We start from the raw sequence: 21,100 nt of genomic DNA on the forward strand, positions 1-21,100 counted from the left end.
TCATTTTAAGTCAAGCAAAACACCAGTTTCACTTGGTAGCAGGAAGACACCACCACATGATGATTAAACTGTTAGTTTGATCACGCAGAGATGCATTTCCCTCCCTGCTTTCTAGAAAGGCTGTCATTGTACAGGAACTTAAACATTAATTCGTGGCTCCCAGAAACTGCAAGATTTTGTGTGATCACTATCATCGAATCAATGTCCTGAGCTGGAAGGGACCCACAAGGACCATCAAGCCCAGCTCCTGTCCCTGCACAGGACAGCCCCAAATTCACACCGTGTCTCTGAGGGCCTTGTCCAAGTGCTTCTGGAATATCGCCAGGCTGGTGCCGTGATGCCTCCCTGGGGAGCCTGTGCCAGGGCTCCACCACCCTCGGGGGGAAGAACCTTTTCCTAATACCCAGCCTAACCCTCCCCTGGCACATCTCCCTGCCATTCCCTCGGGGCCTATAGATATAAGCACCAGATACATACTTGGACAAGTAACTATAGATGAGACTCAGCCTTGAAAATCCAAACTGGTTTTAAGCACAGGGAGAAAAAATACTCTCAGTACTAGATCTTGCATAGTACACTACAGAACTGTCAGGCAACAGCCTCCAAAGCTCGATATACAGTACTTGCATGACAGCTGTTGATGACAAAGCTCTTCCAAGACTGTCCTAGCAAACGTCTACATTGCACCCAGCAAACCCTTGGCAATTTAATAGCTGCCTCAAATTGTTTTTTCAAAGCAGTTTTCTCCTTTTACATAGCGATAGAATAAACACAAACTCTTCTAATTCAGTAATCAGGACGGATAATTACATCCCCTTAATTGTTTTCTTTTTCCAGCTTAGGTTCATGTTGATGGGAGATGGTAAAATTAGTCCACGAGCCATCTGAAGTTTGCCGCTTGCTGATTAAAGCCTTAATTGATTCTGAATGTTTTACAAATCAATCTCTGAATTACTTCAGGATCACGGTGGCATAGTGTGAAAAAGAATTCTCACACACACTCCCGTTGTGAACGGGGTTCACATTGCCATAAATCCTTAGCTGCATAAACAACTTGGTTATGTTGCTTTCAAAATTCACTGTTTGGGAAAAGCAGAGAAAAATTGCAAAATGAGAATTAGTGAAAATAGTAGCCTGCTGTGACTTGCAGAGGATTCTTATTCTTTCCTAAGCCTACTACATAATTTCTGAATAGACTGCATGTAATAGGTTCTTGAAAAAAATATATTTCTATTTATATGTTATGCATGTTTATATAACATATTTCGTATATATAAATAAAATAAGTATATATTTTTGTATAGATATAAAAAAACTTGTCCCCATCTCCTGCAAAGCTCATAAAACCGCGATCTACAACCTGATGGAAGCAACGCATACAAAGCCATGTGTGTTTCCATGATTCGGTGCACTCCTTCCCTCAGTCAGGTTTTGCACTTTTCATTGCGATTTTATATTACCTATCGTGCCGTTTTGGTGAGCTCTGCGTGTTTCCAGAGATTGCTACCTAGGATTTCTTTCTGAAACACAGGGGTTTTTTAAGTTCCCGTGGTGATCAAGGATGAAAAGGAGAGATATCTTACATTGTTCTTAAGGGCTCATCAAAAGGAGCAACTCTGGCTCTGAAGGCAAGCCCCCTCCTCTCACATCGCTGAATTTGCAGAAGACAGAGTAAGTGTAAGACAACTTTGATGCAAGCCTCTCTTCCTTTCGAATCAATTTTTCAATAAAGCTCACCTTTACCTCATTCTAACCACATGCGCACTACAGCTGAGGGTATGGAGACCACTTAAAATACACCACTGTACCCTTAAAAAAAAAAAAAAGAGGGGGGATTCTCTCATATTCAAAAAGCTGACAGATCTCAGTGTGTCCCACACGCAAACAGTCTATAACAGCTGTATTTCATGCCACTCCCTTTTTTAATATATCTGTCTAAAAAACCATAATAAGATGCTAAAGCATAACAGGATGCTAAAATGAGCTGAATTGCAGGGCCATTTGATTATAGACCACCGTTGTTCCACAGACCATTTCTTTTGGAGCCCGAAGGGTCGCCAGCACACACAGGTTTGCTCTTTGCACTCATTCACAAAACTTCCTAGAAGCCATGTAGCTTATGCTGCAGCATGAAGGTTAAATTTACTTTTGAAAATTCTTAAGAGACACAGCTGACAAACTTTTACATCACATATATTGCTTAGGTAAATCATATTCACTTCTGATGAATATTTTAAAAACACCACCCAGGTAAGGGTAAGCATTTATGACAAATGTAATATCTTCAGCATTAGCACACAAGTGAGTGTTGTACTTCGCATTCCACTGGTGTATTGTGACACGAAGCATGCATAAATCCTGTATTAAGATACTAAGACGTCATCGGGGTTGCTTGCGACATTATGAAGTGAAACTGAAATGAAGTACCTGAACCGCACAAAACTAAGCCAGGATAATTGACCCATTAAAGCCCAGTGTTTTAAAGACTGGCATAAAGTCCTGTCAGCTGACTTGAGAAACCTCTGCTTCAAACACACAGTACCCTTTTCCAGAAAATAGCTTCACTGCTTTAAAAATAGTGAAATATCATTCTGAGAAGAAGTCTTAAAGAAACAGTGCTTGCAAAGGCTTGCAGGAAAACAGCTCAGTCATTGCCCACAGTAAATTCAGAACTTGTGCATTTCAGGTTTCACAACTGGGAAATATTTTGGCAAAATTAAAAACACCTCCCCTGGTATGTGCAGTGAAAGAGTGAACCAAGAAAACCACTATCTACCTGCATCTGCTAGCCATAAACTGCCAATGAACAGTGTTAACTCATCCCTCTCGTTAGTGAGCACATATGCTGGTGTCTCATACCCCCACACTAATTAGAGGCCTGTCACCACTTCTATTACGAACAACCTTTGAAACCTTTAAAAGATTTATCTGTGAATTTTTAAAAATTACACTGCTTTTTCCATCTTTAAACCATAGGAAAAAAAAAAAAATGCCCTCAGCAAGTAGCCCAGCTGCCTGTTTCTGCAGCTCCGTTAATGGCAAGGCATCAGCACCGTTACAACCTACAACAAAAATATCTAACCACCTCAGACTTGTTTTTTCAAAATAAATTCTCTATTATACTCAAGATCAGAATTCAGCGGTCAGTATCATGTCCAGAAAGGTCTTCCAGATTCCATAATACTTCTCCCCACCAGCCTATGAAGTGCAAATTGCCCTCTTCATCAACGAATATACCTGATTAAATGGTGGCTGACAGATCTAAGGCAGTGTGCTCCTCTTCTCATCACATCTACTGCAAGAGTTTGCGTCTGCTGACAGCATGGCCAGAAGTGCTGGTTTCCAAAGGATCCCAGCCCCTCAAAGTTGCAACGCACCATACCGATCATGTAAAAAATATAATGGATAACTTTTCCAACAGCAAAGTGGCGACTGATAAGCCAAACCCTGTCAAGATGCCTTCGATTATGAACAGCCTGCCACAGGTACTGTGCTTGTATGTCGTACAGGACACTTCTTGAAGAGTTAAAATTTACATGTTGTCTTGAGGGTGGAAAAACATAACACTCTTATACCGTAATTCATTCCTTCTTTCAACAGAGGGAATCCTTTTTTAAATTCCTCATAACTTCTTGGGTAACGGCTATTTGCATGACAAAGTGGAACTTGTCTTTCCACAGTTGAAGGGAAGTGCTGAGCACCCCTTTAGAGCACCTATCTGTGAAAAACAGGCCTGCTGCATCGACTAGCAATGAACCAGTAATAAATGTTTATGTTTTTATAATAGTTTTTTTAAAACACTTGCACAATACAAATTTTTTTTTTTTCAACGAGGCCATAGACCAGTCGCTACGCCAATATGGTTAGAAATGAGTGTTACTGTAGCAGAATATGCAGAATTTTCTATCAAATTTACAAAGGGAATACCCATAAATGAAATAATATTAATTTAGATGAAGAATCAATATTCAGCAAAACCTCTAACACCACAATGACCACAAAATTCAGGGAAGCAGAAATTGTCTGTAAGGGAAAGAGCTCCTCAAATGATTAAACAAATGAATCCTGTCACACCAAAGGTAATAAACAATAATTGCAAAGCACATTTATATAAATCTTCACAATAAATCCCATGGTGTTTTACAGTTTAAGAGCAGATTAGGTAGGTCAGCATGCAGTTTGAGATCAATACAATAATACTACGTTGAATTATAAGCAACCATATAAAATTCTTCTATTTGAGCGCATGAAATTGGTCCAAAAGTGATGAGCCTATAATCACAATATGCACAAGAAAACAAACCCTCAGGCTTTAAGTTCACAAGCTATTTAGACATATGTGACAGCTCTCTGCACTTGTATTAAAATATACATGTAAGTACGCAGGGCTCAAAATAAAGACATATATTTTTCATTTTTCTCTACCTTTATCTTTGTTTGCAACAAAATGAACCTTAGATTTTCCAGAAAAAAAAAAAAAAAAAAAAAAAAAGATTCCCACATAACCTTTGCTTGTGAGATAAAGATCACCAAATGAAATTAAGTCACTCCACAGTATTTCTTGGCCTTGTTCCAGGGTGATGTGGAAAGAAACATTTGTCATAATCACTTACAATTGGAAAAGAACAGGAAAGATCACTGTTAATGACACAGCGTCGCATGGCATAGGGGACTTCGCAGACCTATCACTGCACAATGATGACAGCGATGTAAGTTCTCTGCACAGAGGGATTTAGAGCCTGAAAAGGCAGATATTTAGTTCTACCTCCTTCGATACAATAGGTCCACTTGAATTATTTTTGCTTCTTAGGGTTTTTTTGGTTCGTTGACTGATTGATTGGGGAGGGGGGTTGGATGAGCATAGCATGCCTGCGAGATCCTCTTTCTTTGCAATTATCCTCAGCATATTCCCTTCTCAGTTTCATGGGCCTTTTTAGCTAGCTTTTACAGACTTGATTTAATATTCATAATCACCTTGAAAAGGCCATCTGCAATTTTAATCACTCACTACCAATTACTCTCTTTAATAGCTATGACAGTATCACTCACAGTGATCTGGTAAATCCACACGGATAGGTGAAGGCAGCACTGGGCGAGCAGCTTCTTTCCCAGCATTTGCAGAAGATACAACACCGCTGGCTTTTTTTAAGCCTTCGCTGTCTTTACTAAGTCAGTTTTATGAGCATATGGCTTTGCAGAGCAGACTGAAATATAGCCAATGTGGAGTAAATAAGCAAGCTTTTGTTTTTCTCTCTCCCCACTGCGTAAGGAACAAGTGGGGAATTAGAAAAACCCTTCCATGCACAATTTCTCTTATCTTTCCTTCTTCACGCAATAGACTGTCCTCCATTTTTACCACAGAAAGCTTAGAGTCCTTTAAGGAGACGCTATTTAACAATTATGTTCTGCCGGATTATAGGAGCTGTAACTTTGTTCCCACATTCCATAGCTAAAATGATTTATCTGCCATAAAAAGGCAGAGTTTTGGATTATGGATTATTTTTAAGGGGCTTAAAAGTGTAGGCGATAGTCTGCACATGCAAAGAAATCAGTGCTTCTATCGCTTTACAGGACAGTCTGTGGCGGGGGAAGTCACAACTTGGACTACTCTGACGCCTAACTGCTCCCCAGATGCAAATGACAATATGTGAAACTGAGCGGTACAAAACTGAAGGATATCAAACATCCTGGACCAGCAATTTACAGCTCCCACAGTCCAGCCAAGTGGACAAGAAATCGATGCAGCTTTTACGTGCATCAGGTGAGGCACCCCAGGTTGCAATCAAGTCTGAGTTTCTCTTCTTATTACAAATGGGGTAGGAAGGTCCAATTATTCTGTATTACTTTAAAATTCATAGCAAATCCTTACTAAAAAATGTAAAAAGGTTTCCAATACTAAACTTTTTTTTGTTAAAATTTGGAGCAAAAATTGATTAGTTGATTTAAAAACACCAAACCTACTTGGACAGCGTATAAATAACTTTCATCTTGTCTGCTGAATAAAACAACAGTAGCGATCAAATTACATACCTTACCATAGTGTCTCTACACAAAGAAGAATATTTAAGGTTTTACATATGACCTTGAATCTTGCGTGCCCCGACTCTGCCATGCTTAGATTGCGGCTGTAATCACTGTTTTTCCATTTTTGTTCATATGCAGGCTATTGTGTGCGCTTTCACAATTACTTAGACAAATCACATCTACCTGGAGAGACAAGGACACACAGAAACCCCCTCACAAAGCAAGGGGTTTCTATCCTTATTCAATTTGCCTGTTCTGCGATGTATATTGAGAAGAAATTAAAGACCTCTTTAATATGAAGAGCTTTGAAAATGATAAACCTCAACCAACCTTATGCTTGTAAAAGCTTGAGATAAAAACTAGTTTTTGTAAATACTCTGGGGGAGCAGTTCTGCCACGCAGACCTTTAGCGTGTCTGTCTTCAGGATATATTTAGGCTTTTGCAGTATCTGAGTAAACACAAAAGTTATTCTATTAAACATCTGTTTTGAGCCTATTTATTATTCCTTATCTATATTGCTTATAAGACATTTCAAGCTTGCCTAATACAGTGACAGTTTAAAGAACACCAGCAAATTGTTCCTGAATTACTCATTTTCTAAATTCAAGAGCTATTGCTATGAAGAAAAAAAAATTTTACATGCTCCAAGTTTATCCAATTCATAAGAAATAAGATGCTCCTCACTATTTTCCTAAGCGAGAGCTTTGTACCTTTTTACCCTCTTGTTCTCAGACCAGCCAGAACAACCTGTCTCATTACACAACAGTACAAAGCTGTCACAGCCAGATATTACAGATTTTTTTTCCAAATATGATTTACTTTTTTCTTAAAATAGGACATTTAAGCTAAGGCTCCCTTCAGTAAGCTACAGATCCTTACTTTCTTGGTAAAAAGCACCTTTAGTAGGGATCAGCAACTTTAAATAAATGAAGATTATACTTTAAATACATCCAACTGCGTAAAGATGGAAAACAAAGCAGAAGATTTCAAGTCAGCTACTAGGAATACTCCAGGAGGATGGCACAGCAGAGCGGGACTCATAAGAGATCAAACGGCGATGTTCAAAGGGTAAGTTGATACGCGAGTCTCCAGCAGCTATTCTTCTTAAAGCTTCAGAATTATGATACTTACATAAACTGAAACATAAACCCCTTTACAAATGCCTACAAATCGCTATACTGTCTCCTTGGGAAGATTTTAGAAAGTGCAGTTTATCTTGGGCATGCATAATAAAGAAATCAACAATTCTAGGGAAAAGACTGTTTGCCAGTCCTGCAGGGCCAGGAAGCGGCCAACGCTGCATGTTGCTTGACTCAGAAATCATAAAACACAGAAAATTTTTATATTACCACTATCATTATTTATCATATCTATTTACTAGATATTAATTTTTGTTCATATTAAAAAGCTTTTCAAATATCCCAAAGTACTACTTAAACTTAGAAGAATGGACAGGAACTACTACCCTCATGCCAACAATCAGAGCTAATTATGAGCACAGAGTACTTAAACAAGAGTGAGAAAATGAGAGAAACTAAAGAGAAATATTTTCATGGTAGAATTCCGTTAATAGTACAGTCAAATTTCAACTTAATTTTACCAATTTTGCCCATGAAAGATGATTCAATCTTGAGTAACCAACACCTTTTTATGTCTGATCAAAACAATGTTTATTTCAGTACCTTCCTTCCAACTTATTCCACACTAAAGCATTAGTTAGAAGACTGAAGAAAAACACTGATCAAAAATGATACTTTGTAAATTCTGCAGTATTATTTAGAAAAAAATTGTAGGTGAGTCAGTGAGACTGAGAAGTCCGTCTGTTGAACTGGCAATACTTTTCCGTCCAGAGAAGTTTTCTGGCATTTCTTTTATGTTGGTCTTCCAACAAATCATCACAGTTTGTTCAAGATGGCATTTTCCTGGACAGCATGTATAATTGATGTGTGTCACATTTTATAAAACGATTGCAAGGTAAATTCAATTTTCTCTTTTCCTTGTTTCTGTCCTCTAAGAATCTCTTATCTCCACATATCAATTACAGGGCAGTGACAGAGATAGGTTACAAATCACTCCGATGAATGTAATAGCAAAAGTGATTAGAGATAGGGAGAGATTAATTGTATGTGTCAGATATAAATAAAGGGTTTAGAAGACAACCCAGGATTTTGAGAGTGTGTGTGTATTCCAGATCTCTTACAGACACAAAACCCCAAACCTTATAAACAGACAAGCATAACAAGAAGCTATGTTAAAATAATAAGTTGGATTACAGAAACGTTAGCATTTGCCATTTTTTCAGAGCAGCATCCATAATGTATGCACATATGCCGAAGGAACATACACTCAACTTGGGTGCACTTCCCCAGCTTCACCAGCCAGTGGTGAGTCCCCATAACAACAGGGTTGTATTGTTGCATCTGGGAAAAGAAGGAACTATTCTTCCCATAAACCATGTAGTTAAAGCTTTATTTTGTTTGTTGATGCAACACAATGAAAATTCAGTGTCAGATATTTAAATATGTTTAATGCTGATTTTGGCTGTTTACGTTCTCTTTAATAGTAAGATTGAAACAATCTTACAGAAAGTTTATTTTATACTCTTTTCATTGCAAAAACTGCTAGCAGAGGAGACACTAGTTGCCTCGGACAGAGTCTGGAGCAGATGCAGAAGTGCACCGTGTGTGGCAATAATTATTAAAAAATACTCCAAAGGAAGAAAACACTGGAGACCAACCAATATTATCAGAAAAAGTGCTGATAGAATATTTAGGTAAAGCCAAGGAAAAGCTCAAGCTGCCACAGAGGTTTCTTGGCTCGTCTTTATTATTCCTGCAGTTTATCAATCTCTCATTTTAACCACAGGTTTCCCTCTATATCACTATAGTTAAAAGTGAGGAAAGTTTTCCTTTAAGGAAAAGAAAGGTAGAGAATTATGGAAAATCTCTGGCTGAAGCTTAACTAAAAAAAAAAAACAAACCCAAAAGAAAACCAACCCAGAAACCAAACCAAAAACCTGATAAGAAAACCCCCCCAAATTCCAAAGTAAACCATTAAGACAAGCCTCCACTGGAATACCTGGCTCTGAATAAAGCTTAAACTGACACTAGTTCCAATATATCAAAACAAAATCTTTAATAGTAATTCAGTTTAGTCCTTTTTTCATAGCTATAATTGTTACTAAAATGCATTTGACTTGAATATTTACATGTATACATACACATACGTATATCTCAAAAGCATGGCTAAGTTGTACTCAATCTATTCTCAAACTGAAAAGAAACAAAGATGCCCACATTAAAAATTTATGACCTTTAGTATTAGAGCAGATTGGAGCTACAATTGAAGAAAAAGCATTAAGACAGACGGTATTTTACCAAGGTACTGTGATGGCATTTACACAGAATTTATCCTTGAGGTTCAGTTTTAAATCCCAAACACGTCTACAGTCTCCTTCAAATTAACACTCTTTTGTTATCCAAAATGTTAAGTGACCATCAAAGCAAAAGGCACACATTTACTCATGAAGCCACACACAACGACCACTAGGGTATCCTTCCTGGAAATTCTGATTGAAAAAGAGAAAGAAAAGCCTGTGTAGAAAATGGGAAAGGTAAGAAGTGTCATTATTTCAGAGCAACTTAAAACCCATGCACCGAGGGCTGAGCTGCGCTATCTTGGACTTCCCCAGTATTTGGGCAGAACCTCGGGCAATCGTGTACAATCATGGCACAGAAAATGCCATTTCATTTCGTCCCATATTCCCTCTCCTTCCCCCACCGAAAGAAAAAAAAAAAACAAAAGAAAAAAAATAGCATCATTGAAACACTAATTTCACCTCAACAGCGCTGACCCAGGGAGGCTAAGTGAAGTAAATTCCCTTGGCATGAACTAAAAACAGTTTGACAAGTTTATAGAGCTTGCGTGAATTTGACCTCGGAATAGAAATATCTATTCCCTGGGGGTGCCAGCCCATTCCTTTCCTTTTTTTTTTTTCCTGCCTACACCTTAAAGCTGGAACTAGCTATGAAAGATTCATGCAGCAGTATGCTTTAAACATATCCATGAAGGAACCTAAACATCTGCTGACTTGAACAAACCTTGATGGTTAATATGAAAAATTATGTTAGTGAAATGCTCTCTTCCAGAGAGGAAAATGTCTGCTCAGAATCTTCTGAAAACCTGTCTTCTTAACAAACTTGGCAGAAGGATGTCAAAAGTAATATTCTACCAATACACCAACAGGTAATATGGCACTTCCCCCCCCCCCATTTTCTTTCCTAACAGTGTAAGAAAAAAAAATAATCATTTTTACAGACACTGAAAGTGACCTAAACATCTTGTGCTGTCATGAGAACCTGTCTTTGTAATAAAAAAAACCACCAAAAACAAAAACCAAAAACATCCAGTGCAAAATCAGTACCCTGTGAGTCTGCAGTGGGACTCCTCCCTTCTGTAAAATTTGTATTTTCATACATTAAATTGAAGAACAAAATAGGCACCGACGAGAGACAAACAGGGTCTATTTAGCCTTATGTCAATGTGTGCTGTAACAGAATAAAATTATTCTTGTTGCAAGTGGAAGCTGGGCAGAATAACATGACACCCTCATATTTTAAATTAATTGCAATGCAACCAAGCCAAGAGTTTAATTTTCAGCCCCCAACTTTTTTTTCCCCCCTACTTTTTTTTCCCTAAGCATTGCCAGTGCTCAAGGGAAAAAATTTATCTTCGTTAAACGATAATTGGCTTTATTATCTTTGACTCTTCAGAAATGCTGGCTGGCAAGGTTTTTAAAATTTTCATCAATCTTGTTTTCTGTTTTTACAAAGCCTGCATCAAAAAAAAAAAAAAGACGTCAGTCTGCAGAACACTCTGTATCTCCTAGTGTTATGAATAGGTCTTGAGACTATCTAATTTACTAATAAATCTATTGAAGCGACATGCATCTCAATATTTCACAGCTTAACAAGAAGGTCCAGAAGCAAGGCCCTGAATTGCAGTTCCAGATGATTAGCGCTGCAAAACCAATTGAAGCAGGAGTATCTAAGCTGTCAGAACAGCTTACACATACCCACCTTTTTCAAACTTGCCATTTATATCATTTACTGGGGGGCACTTCCTCGAATTTTTCATAAAATGCTTCAACTAAACTCAGAAATAGCAGTGCGTACTGTCAAAAGTTTCTAAGACTGGGCCAACAGTGCTCACATCTACAGTGTTGCATTGAAGTTAATAATAGAAAAAATCTCAGCAGGGCTTTTCAAACTTCTTCTAAAGTGGCACCAGAGTCTTGCCATGTCATCGTGTAATAAAGTAACAAGGACACGCATTGCGTACGCTGCGGTGAATACCTCAGCCAGCTCCTTACTGTAATAAAAAGCTCCCTTTGAATTTTTCCTTCCTCCCTTCTAAAAAAAGAACCCCACTTATTAAACTCCCAACTTACGTACTAGAAATCCTCAGTTTCATTAAGTAGCTCTTTACACACCTGCTCCCCCTTCTCCCCCCAAACCACCCTCATGACTAAATGGCACAGCCTACAGCCAGGTACCATGTACCAGTCCTTAAGTTCTGTACAACAACCGTAAGAGGTTTGGGGCAGAATTTCAGAGCAATTTAGCTGATACACAGAGTATGGCCTTCAAGGAAATACAAGTTTTTTAGCCTTATTTTAAGGAACACTTAATCTAAGTGTCCTCCCAACAGTGGTAAGATCAGAAGTGTGTCACTTTATCCCCAGACAAGCCAGAGTCTTTAGGAAGAGATATGACCATCTGTGCTGCAGTGTATGTCTGTCCATGGGAGAACGGGCACAAACCAAAAGCCTGAAGAATTAAGGATCCGTTTAAGATATTATCATCCAATCTATTGTCAAATAGATGGAAACAGGAGAGAACATTAAGGATTTCCCAATTGTTTTTAGTGAAAAGTATAGTTTACATCTAAGAAGCTTGCAGCAGCTCAGTGACAGGGTAAGTCTCGCACCTCTCTGGTCAAGGTGAGAAGTTCCAACAATGGAGTTAATACTGAAATCCTCCAAAACAGTACTAAGTGCATTTTCAAGGGGGAATTAAGTGATGTATTTGAGTCTAAAAGCAAACTGAGTTTTGTTACTATTTCTGTTGCCAAACTCTTGACTTTCAGACTTGCCGATTTTCCTAGCCAAAGGTTTGCATTATTTCCACAAGAGCTGGGACATATGGTTTAAAAAAAAAAAAAAAAAAAAAAGAAAAGAAGGCATTCCTTAGCTTAACATACAGTTGAACTGACTATAAGACATTTTAAATTTAGGACTAATTTATGACATCTCATACTAATTTCAGATGTGATGTTATTCCCAACATGCCGCCTGTTGAACATCATTTTTATTTCACCGGAGCCTGTCACCTCAGGGATGACCTAATCCTCTTGAAACCAGCGGAAACACATCCACTTGAAAGAAGTGACCACGGTTTTCAGGCATAGATGAACTGGACCTTATACTGTGAACTTAACTCTTTCGGTGACCTGGACTTTCAAATTAAGACACATGGATTTTAGAGGGCAGGCATGCAGCACACCAGTCTTTCACCAAGCTAGGGACTCAGCTGTTCGGCAAGAATACTGCGCAATATTTCAATCTTCTTCTCTTGGGGTTACCCTATCTATTGGCTGATACACCTTTACTGCAAAGCATGTTTAAGGAATGAACGGTCACTGTAATACGTACTGGTACGTGTCTCCAAACACCAAGATGTCCTAAAATCTGTTAATATTCATTAAGCCCAGGCATTCTCATGCCCACATTTTCAACGTCTGACCAAGCCCAGAAAGCAGAGAAAAGCAAACTCAAGTGTAGCAGAAGCAATGCTGACAAGCTGGAAGGCTTTCTTTTGAAGCTGTTTTCTAACTTGCATTATGTTTGTAATCAGGGGGCTATGGGGGGATGCAAGGCTTCATGCTGCCTGGGACTCAATGAGCTATAGGTTAGGCTGACAAGAAACAAAGTATCTTTACCCTTTAATACTCAGACCCCTACAAGATAATTGCTCATGACTGGGGCTTTTACACTGCATTTTTGAAACATGTTCAACATCCTCAAATCTTATTCAACATGTATCAAAGACAGTCATTAACTGAAGGACAGTTTAGTATATTTTCCAGACATCGCTCAAACTCCATTTACCTTCAGCCACAATTCCAGGCATTGACTTTAATCTGCAATATAAGGCCCTATAACTCATCTTCTGCTTAGCTCAGAGCTATGCCTTTCTCCTACTGTCAGTCTTGTGTTTCCGACCCAAACAGGACAACTTACAGCTTTCTCACCTATTAGGCTGATACTGCAAATGTGCTTTTCCTACAGGCTGGAGCGAGGCTGACACCGATATCCTTCAAGGAATAACAAGCTATGCATATCTAACACTGCTCTCAGTGGATGACTGCCCTGGGAATTATCTATAGTTTTTTTTCCTTTTGCCCTCAACAGAAGTGGCAATATGCATGCTGAGTCATGTAGCAAGGTTGCACTCAATAATTAATATATAATCTACTCACACAGAGATTGGATATTCCACTTTGCTTGCGGTTTATTTGATTTTGATTAAACTGTGTTTAAATTTTATACATGTCCTAATGGAAAATGACAAGTCCCATCACTCTTAACATCTGATAAGATTCAGAGAGTGGCAATTCAATGTGATATCTTCCATACCTGGAGGTACCTTTAACAATCTGTTTCCAACCACTTGCTGGAATTTTTTATTACTCCTCCAAAATACATCATTTTTCTGCAACCATTCTCTGCATATTGCTTCAGGACTATATTTTGGCTTGATTGTTTTCTGTTACTGGACCAAGAAGTTTTATTCACTTCTATCCAATGTAACACATATGTTTCTTCCTCAGATCAAAGTTCAGAATGACCATGCTAATCTCATTCTCTTTACAGACACTGTAATGCCTTATGGCCAGTGCCTTTCTTCAACACACACATAAGCATCAATAAACCTGGATATCAAGGTGACAATTTTAAAACCTCATTGGCTCATTAATTTTAACAAACAAAACCATTTTTGGCTTTCCATCTTGCCTCGTTCTTCATTTTCTTTTATCTATTTCATCTTTCCTATTTTTTCACATCACAGATAGACTTTGCACTCATGGTACCAAGTCTGTACGCATTTTGATGTGTTTTCTTTTCCATATGCCTTCTGCTTTGCATAGCACTTGTTATGCATGCATGATCAGAGACTATTTCTAGCATTAATTAAGATATGAAATTAAAGTGGGAAGTACGTTATTGGTCACATCATACAAACAATACAAATTTGCTTTAAAAATGAAATTACTAAAGTGTTAGCTAACTTTTTATACTGTCAGAAATAATAATGTTTACAATCTACATGCCACAGTACTGCCAGAATTCACAAGTGGATTTGGAATATTATTTCCACTTCAGAAAGATACACATAAAAGCCCAGATAAGATCATTTAGTTTATAAACATATCTGGCAGAAAACACAGGTTCATCTCTTCTGCTCTGTGTTACAGCAAACAGCTCCGGCCCTCAGTGACCCCTGATCCCACTAACAGGGCTTCCACCGTTGTTGCAAAAACAGCTTTCCTTGAAATCTGATTTAAAATCTTAGCAGAAAAATAATATTTTCTCAGAAATTAAATGTTTCACAGGAACATAATGTTTTTGATGGACTTCTGACAAACATAAGCATGTTTCTAAAAGCAATTTGCCAGATTTCCTGCCCAGAAACCCAGACTCCCAAGTTCTGCTATTGTAAGGAAACGAGTCACAGGGGTTGTCTCAAATCTAATGGCATCCAAGACCAAGAGATCTTGGGCACCTCATCATGCCGACTGATCTAGACCTGAGAGTCTTGCATCTTCTAGAAGCCCAAACCATAAGAGTAGCCTACCAGTAAAGCTGCCAGTGTCATCAAGCATTTATCCAGTCGCCTCTTCCCTGTCTCTACAGCCAAATATAGAAATCTCCACATTCACACAACAGACTAACGTACTCGCTATCTCGCTGCTACGTTAAAAACACTTTTACCAAATGCCCTCAGAAAAGGAGTCAAACCATTCTACATGTTTAGAATATTAATGTTTCGTGCAAACACATTATGTTTTACAATAGTTTACATGTGCATATTTTTGCTGAATATGCCCGTTAGTATATTTAGTGTGCAGTCATCTCTCCGACCCCATTGCTCTGCTGCTTTTCCCTCTCCTTCGCTGTACAATCTACTCACGGAATGCCTCTGTAATGGTAGGTGTTAATACAATTTGCGCAATGTGAAATAATAAGTAATAACAATGAAATGCATGTTCCTGGGACTCTGTGATAACTCCAGGTAAAAATAATGCCATAGACTGGGAATAGACTCATTAATAAAATTGCACTCAGAAGAGTGACTTGTTTACTTACGCGCAATGGAAAACAATACATTATAAACCCCTGCATTAAAAAGAAATTACGATCACAACTTTACAATAAACAGCGAGGGATATCATCATGTACCTGCCTTGCACAAAATAAACCATCAGACAAAAGGCTTTGAGGGTGATTTGTCGAGGACATATACTCCCTTAGGTCCCTTCTATTGCACAAGGGGTCCAACGTGCTCCAAACGAAGCAGGAAAAGTCGACGTCCTTTAAAAATCCAACCCTTTGTTAGCAAGGCTCTTTTTATTAGGGCAGACTTTTGGGAATACTGCCTGCAATCTCAGTATGAGATTATGTTATCCCGAATTCGGATACTCACTTGCTATGCTGAGATGAATAAAGGGACTTGTCTTGTTCTCCCCATTCTTTTCATTGACCGCCTGGACATAGTAGCCTCCTGCATCGGTCACTGATGTTGCAAGGATGACCAGCTGATTCTCTAGTGTGATGGCTCTATTTAGGAAAGAGAAAGATCACGCTGAAACCAGAAGAACGGTATCCACTAGGCAAAAATTGCGCAACACTTCAGACTTGACAGACTGATATGATACCCATTGGTCATCTAAACCAAGACGTTGTGGAACCAAAACTGGCCTGATTTCAACCACATTCACAAGTAGTACTTAAAATCATTGATGCCTCTAGGCCTTTTCTCCATTTAGATTGTGTAAGATGTTTACGGTGACACACAGAAAGCTACAACGTGTGAAACTAGAACAGTTTAAACAGCAATAAGAAGTTACACAAGAAATGGAAAGCGCAACAGAGACCAACATCCTGCAAACTGCATCGTTACAGGCTGAGCACAGTCCTGGCAAACATCAGTATGCTGCAAAGTCAGTTTTATTGAAAAACCTTCTCAACAATTAAAAGGTAGCAAATTAAAGGCTGACACTCGGGGAGTAACACCACCTAGTTTAACAAAAAAAAAAAAAAAGGAAAAATCAAAGGCAGCAGAACCAGAGAAGGTAAACTTTCTGTATTTATGGCATCACTAATTATCACAACATCACAGACAAGAACATCGGCAAGTTAGAGCCTAATTGATACAGGGAGATGACCTGTGTGTAGATAGGGAGGGAAGAGTTTTCATTTAATCTAAAGCAGGTAGGAAAGCACAACCCTGTAGTTACACCCTGGTGTAGGCCTGAAGGAGTCAATAAATGTCATTGTATAACACAAGTTGACTCTTGTTTAGGGCTGCTACATAAGAAGTCCCTCTATAAACTCCCCTGCAGGCAGCATTTGCACTGCAATAGGGTTGGTTACTTCACATTTTACATGTATTAGATGGTCTTTTCTTGACTAGACAAGATAAAGGTTTAATCTAGAGACAACATGTCCAAATTTAAGGGCTTAACTGAACGGGACACGGGAAGCTCAAAAACCAGAGAAGAATAAAAGAACATGTAAAGTTCCAGAGCAAGCCTGTGGAGCAAAGAGCTGACACTAATGCAGACTGGGACAGGGACAAACTTGGAAATCTGAATGCAAGATTGGAGCAAGAAACTCCTACCTTCACTTCTATCACTTGATGAGAAGCCCCACTGAGTTCAGCTGTGCTATTAGTTTTATCCTTGAGCATGAGGTTGAAACAACATATTAAATTATTATACTGCACGAAACAAGTTCATACATCAATAGGCCTCAGAAAGAGTCAGTGTTAAGTCAAAGTAGCTGTGCACTAATCAATCAATAATGAACACTCCTGCATTCCTTCCTCCTGTTTTGGCACGCTGTGGTTAACATTAATAATTCACAACTACTCTGCTTTTGAAAAAGCATTTAAGGTAATAGGGGAAATCACACATTGCTATTGTAACATACTAGTTTTTATATGTAGGAGGGGGCATAGAAAATTACAGTGAGAAAACACAGCAGTGTTCAAATGCTGTATGCGTTTTATTCACAGCGCTTCAGTTTTCTAATGTGGATATAAAAAACACTGAACTTCTATAAAGCTATCAGTAGATACTAATAAATAAAAGTCTCCTGAAAAATATATAAGGCTATATTTTCAGCTCTGAGTGCACGTCAGCTAAAGATCCTGTTTACATTATCTTTATTGACAGTTTCTATTATAAAAACTATTTAAAAAAAAAATCACAGTATGACTTTTTTCTGTATTCAGTGAAGCTGTACTAGCTTAACTGACTTTGGAAATTAATCGAAGAAACTGTGATAGATTTACAGTGGGGATATAAAATGCAATTAATATGACATTTGATAAAGCAAATAAAGATAAAATTCCAATGAAGCGCTAATAACTGAATATTAAGAGACAATGACATTTACATTCAATTGTACTTCAGCTCTAAAAGAAAGCAGCATTAGAAAGATTCTTGGAAAATCCTGAAATATATTTCAGACTGTTTTGATGCCAGCTGCCACTGTACCCAAAGTTTTAAAGGTGATTCTTGAATACGGGTGAGATGCACGCTGCTTCTATCAGTACTAAACTGACTGGAAATTCTGACAATTGAACCATTATATTCATTATATACTAATCAAGAGCAAAGAGAATTAAGATGTATTTATTAAGAAAATTGTTCAAAATTATTTTTAAAAATTATAATACACAAATATTTATTGGAATGCGAGAAAAATGTAACATTTAAATTAAATATAATGGATTTTAAAGATTAAACGAACGTAAGTACATTCAAAGCAAAAAAAGAGTCAATGTGGAAGGGCTAAACATGATAAATTACATGCTTAAAATAGTGCAAGAAGTTTTGTATTAATTTGTATAGAAAAAAAGACGACAAAGAAACTCCTGAATACTCTTTGGGGTCATCAATTACACAGTCAAATTAATGCTAAATTAAATACCCAAATGAGTTATTGATATCTTAATAGTTCTGTGAAAAATTGAATGTTTCAATTTCATTAACTAAAGACAGGTATCGAGCAATACATGAGCCTTCACAGGCTGCAGACTCTGGGAGCTTTATTTAGATCAAGTATGAGCCTTGTGCATCAGGAAAATCAATTAGTCACATTTTAAGAACTCATTAGTTCCAATGTTTTCAAACCATCTGAAGATTCATGGCCCAGCCCTTACCAGGGTTGCAGCCACTTTTTGCACAACAGCTGCACAGAGCGCCCTCAAATTGGTTTAACATGTATTCCTGGGTTTATTGTTTGTTGTCATTGTCTGATAACTTTTAAATTATGACAGCAACACTCTAATGTTCCAAGGAAAATCTGATTCCCGGCTGCTCAGTTTACCAGCATATTTTAGGAAGATTACTGCAGCAGATGGAGTGGACCTGTCAGTAATTCATACCCAGCACAGGATTCATGAAAAATATAAATATTGCTTTAAAAAAAGCAATATCCAACTTAATCTAATATTTTCAAGACAGGAGCAACCGGCTAGTAAACCAAGCAGACTGATCCTTCAGGATTCTTTAAGCATAGAGAAAGGAGAATTTTAACTCATAGGTTTTCATAGAAGAATTGTTAAAACTTCTCTGGAGTTCAGCGGAATCCTGTAGGGAACAGCCGCCAACGGCAGCGTGCCTGCCCGCGCGTGGTAGGCAGTTACGATGGCACATTCAGTGTGATGATGTCCTACAAGCGTTTCAGCAGTACTTTTACCACAAAAGCAGCCAGAGACTAGAACAGATTGATCCGAAAGCGAAGGCGAGTCAGGCCTTTGAAACTACAAGCTATGTTTATGACATGCCTAAGCCAAGACTGTGGTCTGACAGGATGGGAAAAGGCAGCAGTCACGGAGACAAGTCATTTCATACACCCAGTTCTTCTAAGCATCTGAACACGTCAACGAGCACCTAATGAGCTTTTCATCACCTCCATTTATTGCAGCCAGAATTTAGCACTTAGATACACTTTGGGTTTTTTAATTGTAGCCTTGAATTGTCCAAATGCTGTAAAAAAAAAAATCTGGTGCAAATCTCTAAATTTGATCTAAAGCTTATGGAAATCATTCTCTTAACATCAGCGGAACAGGAATCAGACCTCTAGAAGTAAAAAGAACTTTCCAAAGAGGATGCCATTATTAAGATATTTGAGACAAAGTTTTTGGCGTTACATAAATTGTTCCTGAACTGAAAATTGCACCATTTATTAAAATGCTGAAATGCTGCAAATGAGCTCTTCAGTATCTTAAATAGGTGGTTTGCCATTAATAATGTTTTTTATGTGAAAATACCAAAATGTACTCTGCAAGTGGATAATTCCCAAAGGTTAGATATTTGTTAGGTTATTAGTCTACCAGATTACACAATAAATAGATAATACTAGGTTATAAAAACATCATAAAATGAAAATCAGAGTAACCTGATTAGGCTTTCTCTTGGAAGGCTGCCATCTGCTCACGAACCAGCGTGCAGTATTTTAGCGTAAAGGCCTTCATAAAGCCTCTTTTCCAATATTATCTCCAGCTAATACAGATATCAATCCCTCTATACAAGATATTTTTTACTAGAAAACCTCTGTTCCTCTTTTAAACACTTTTGTCCACGTTACATAGGAAGCACCGATCATTCCCCACGATCCAGACACCACACAGTAACAAGTGATGTTAATGGAGAAGAGAGGTTATGGAGTAATAGCAACACAATTACTGAAAGGCTTCCCCCACAGACTGCCCCTTTTGGAAAAACTTACGGATATGTTGCCGTTAAAATCACAGCTGTTCAAGTGAAATCCTGACTCAGAGCAGTGCATGCATGGCTTAACAGAGTGAGCATTTCACCACCATGTGTCTTCCAATTCTGATGGGGAATTATTAATCAAAATTATTTAAATACATCTTTCACAAACAGTCCATGTTTTTCTGGACTCAGTCACTGAGCAAAATACCAGCGTACGTGCTACAGAGCAACACATCCGTAGCAACAACACACTAAGAGCTGTGACTGGATGCCAGTTTCACAAAATACTGTTCAGATTCCAGGTATACTGTCACTGCAAGTCAACCATCTATGAATAAAAATGTTATACTTACACAGCTGGTGAATATCCAAGTATTAGTACACAAATTAATGCATTGATTTTACAATCAATGCTAGTTTACGCTATCACTTCTCTAGCTACGCCATGGCACAACGTGTGCTTCTGGGAAGTGACTGGGATTTCTAGTCCTGAAAGCGTCCCAAGGTAACAAGAATAACAAAGACAGCCCTAACTGCCAGGCAGAGGCTGAACACTATCATGCAATGAAGGAAGCCTAGCTACTGACAGGTTTAGCAGATATATTTCCAGGAGGAAATGAGAGAAGCAGCAGAATTTCCATGTTTTAAGCTCAGCTTCCCTATTCTCTAGCACTAGTTTTGGAACTTGCAAGGCCTTGGTTTTGTAAGGCTATAGACATTATTCCCCACATTTGCTCATGAACACATTATACCAAACCTGTTCTGTGTAAAGCAAGCGAAAGGCTTATCAGAAGTGGATGGAAGACTGTACTTGACAAATCATCAGTGATCCACTACCTGACTGGAAAGTAGGTAGAACCCCGCAGGGTCTGTCTTGGGCCTGGCATTACTTAATATTTTAATTGGTGTTGACTGAACATAGATTTCATTTACTAAATCTGCAAATAAAGTCCCAAAGACTCTGGAAGACAGAATAAGAATTCAAAATGCAGGAGACCTGTTCAAGCC

At 38.2% G+C, this 21,100-nt stretch overlaps 1 protein-coding gene across 3 annotated transcripts in view; it reads right to left on the bottom strand.

Moving 5' to 3' along the window:
• The window catches only part of SDK1 (sidekick cell adhesion molecule 1), a 419,246-nt gene that overhangs the window by 203,359 nt on the left and 194,787 nt on the right, over positions 1-21,100 (bottom strand). For all 3 annotated transcript variants that reach the window (XM_064461554.1, XM_064461553.1, XM_064461555.1), the window contains one exon: positions 15,790-15,923. In XM_064461554.1, coding sequence (XP_064317624.1) covers positions 15,790-15,923 — 134 coding nt within the window. The remainder of the gene's footprint in view (positions 1-15,789; positions 15,924-21,100) is intronic.

The sequence above is a fragment of the Phalacrocorax carbo genome, chromosome 10 (assembly GCF_963921805.1).
Source record: "Phalacrocorax carbo chromosome 10, bPhaCar2.1, whole genome shotgun sequence".
NCBI lineage: Eukaryota > Metazoa > Chordata > Aves > Suliformes > Phalacrocoracidae > Phalacrocorax > Phalacrocorax carbo.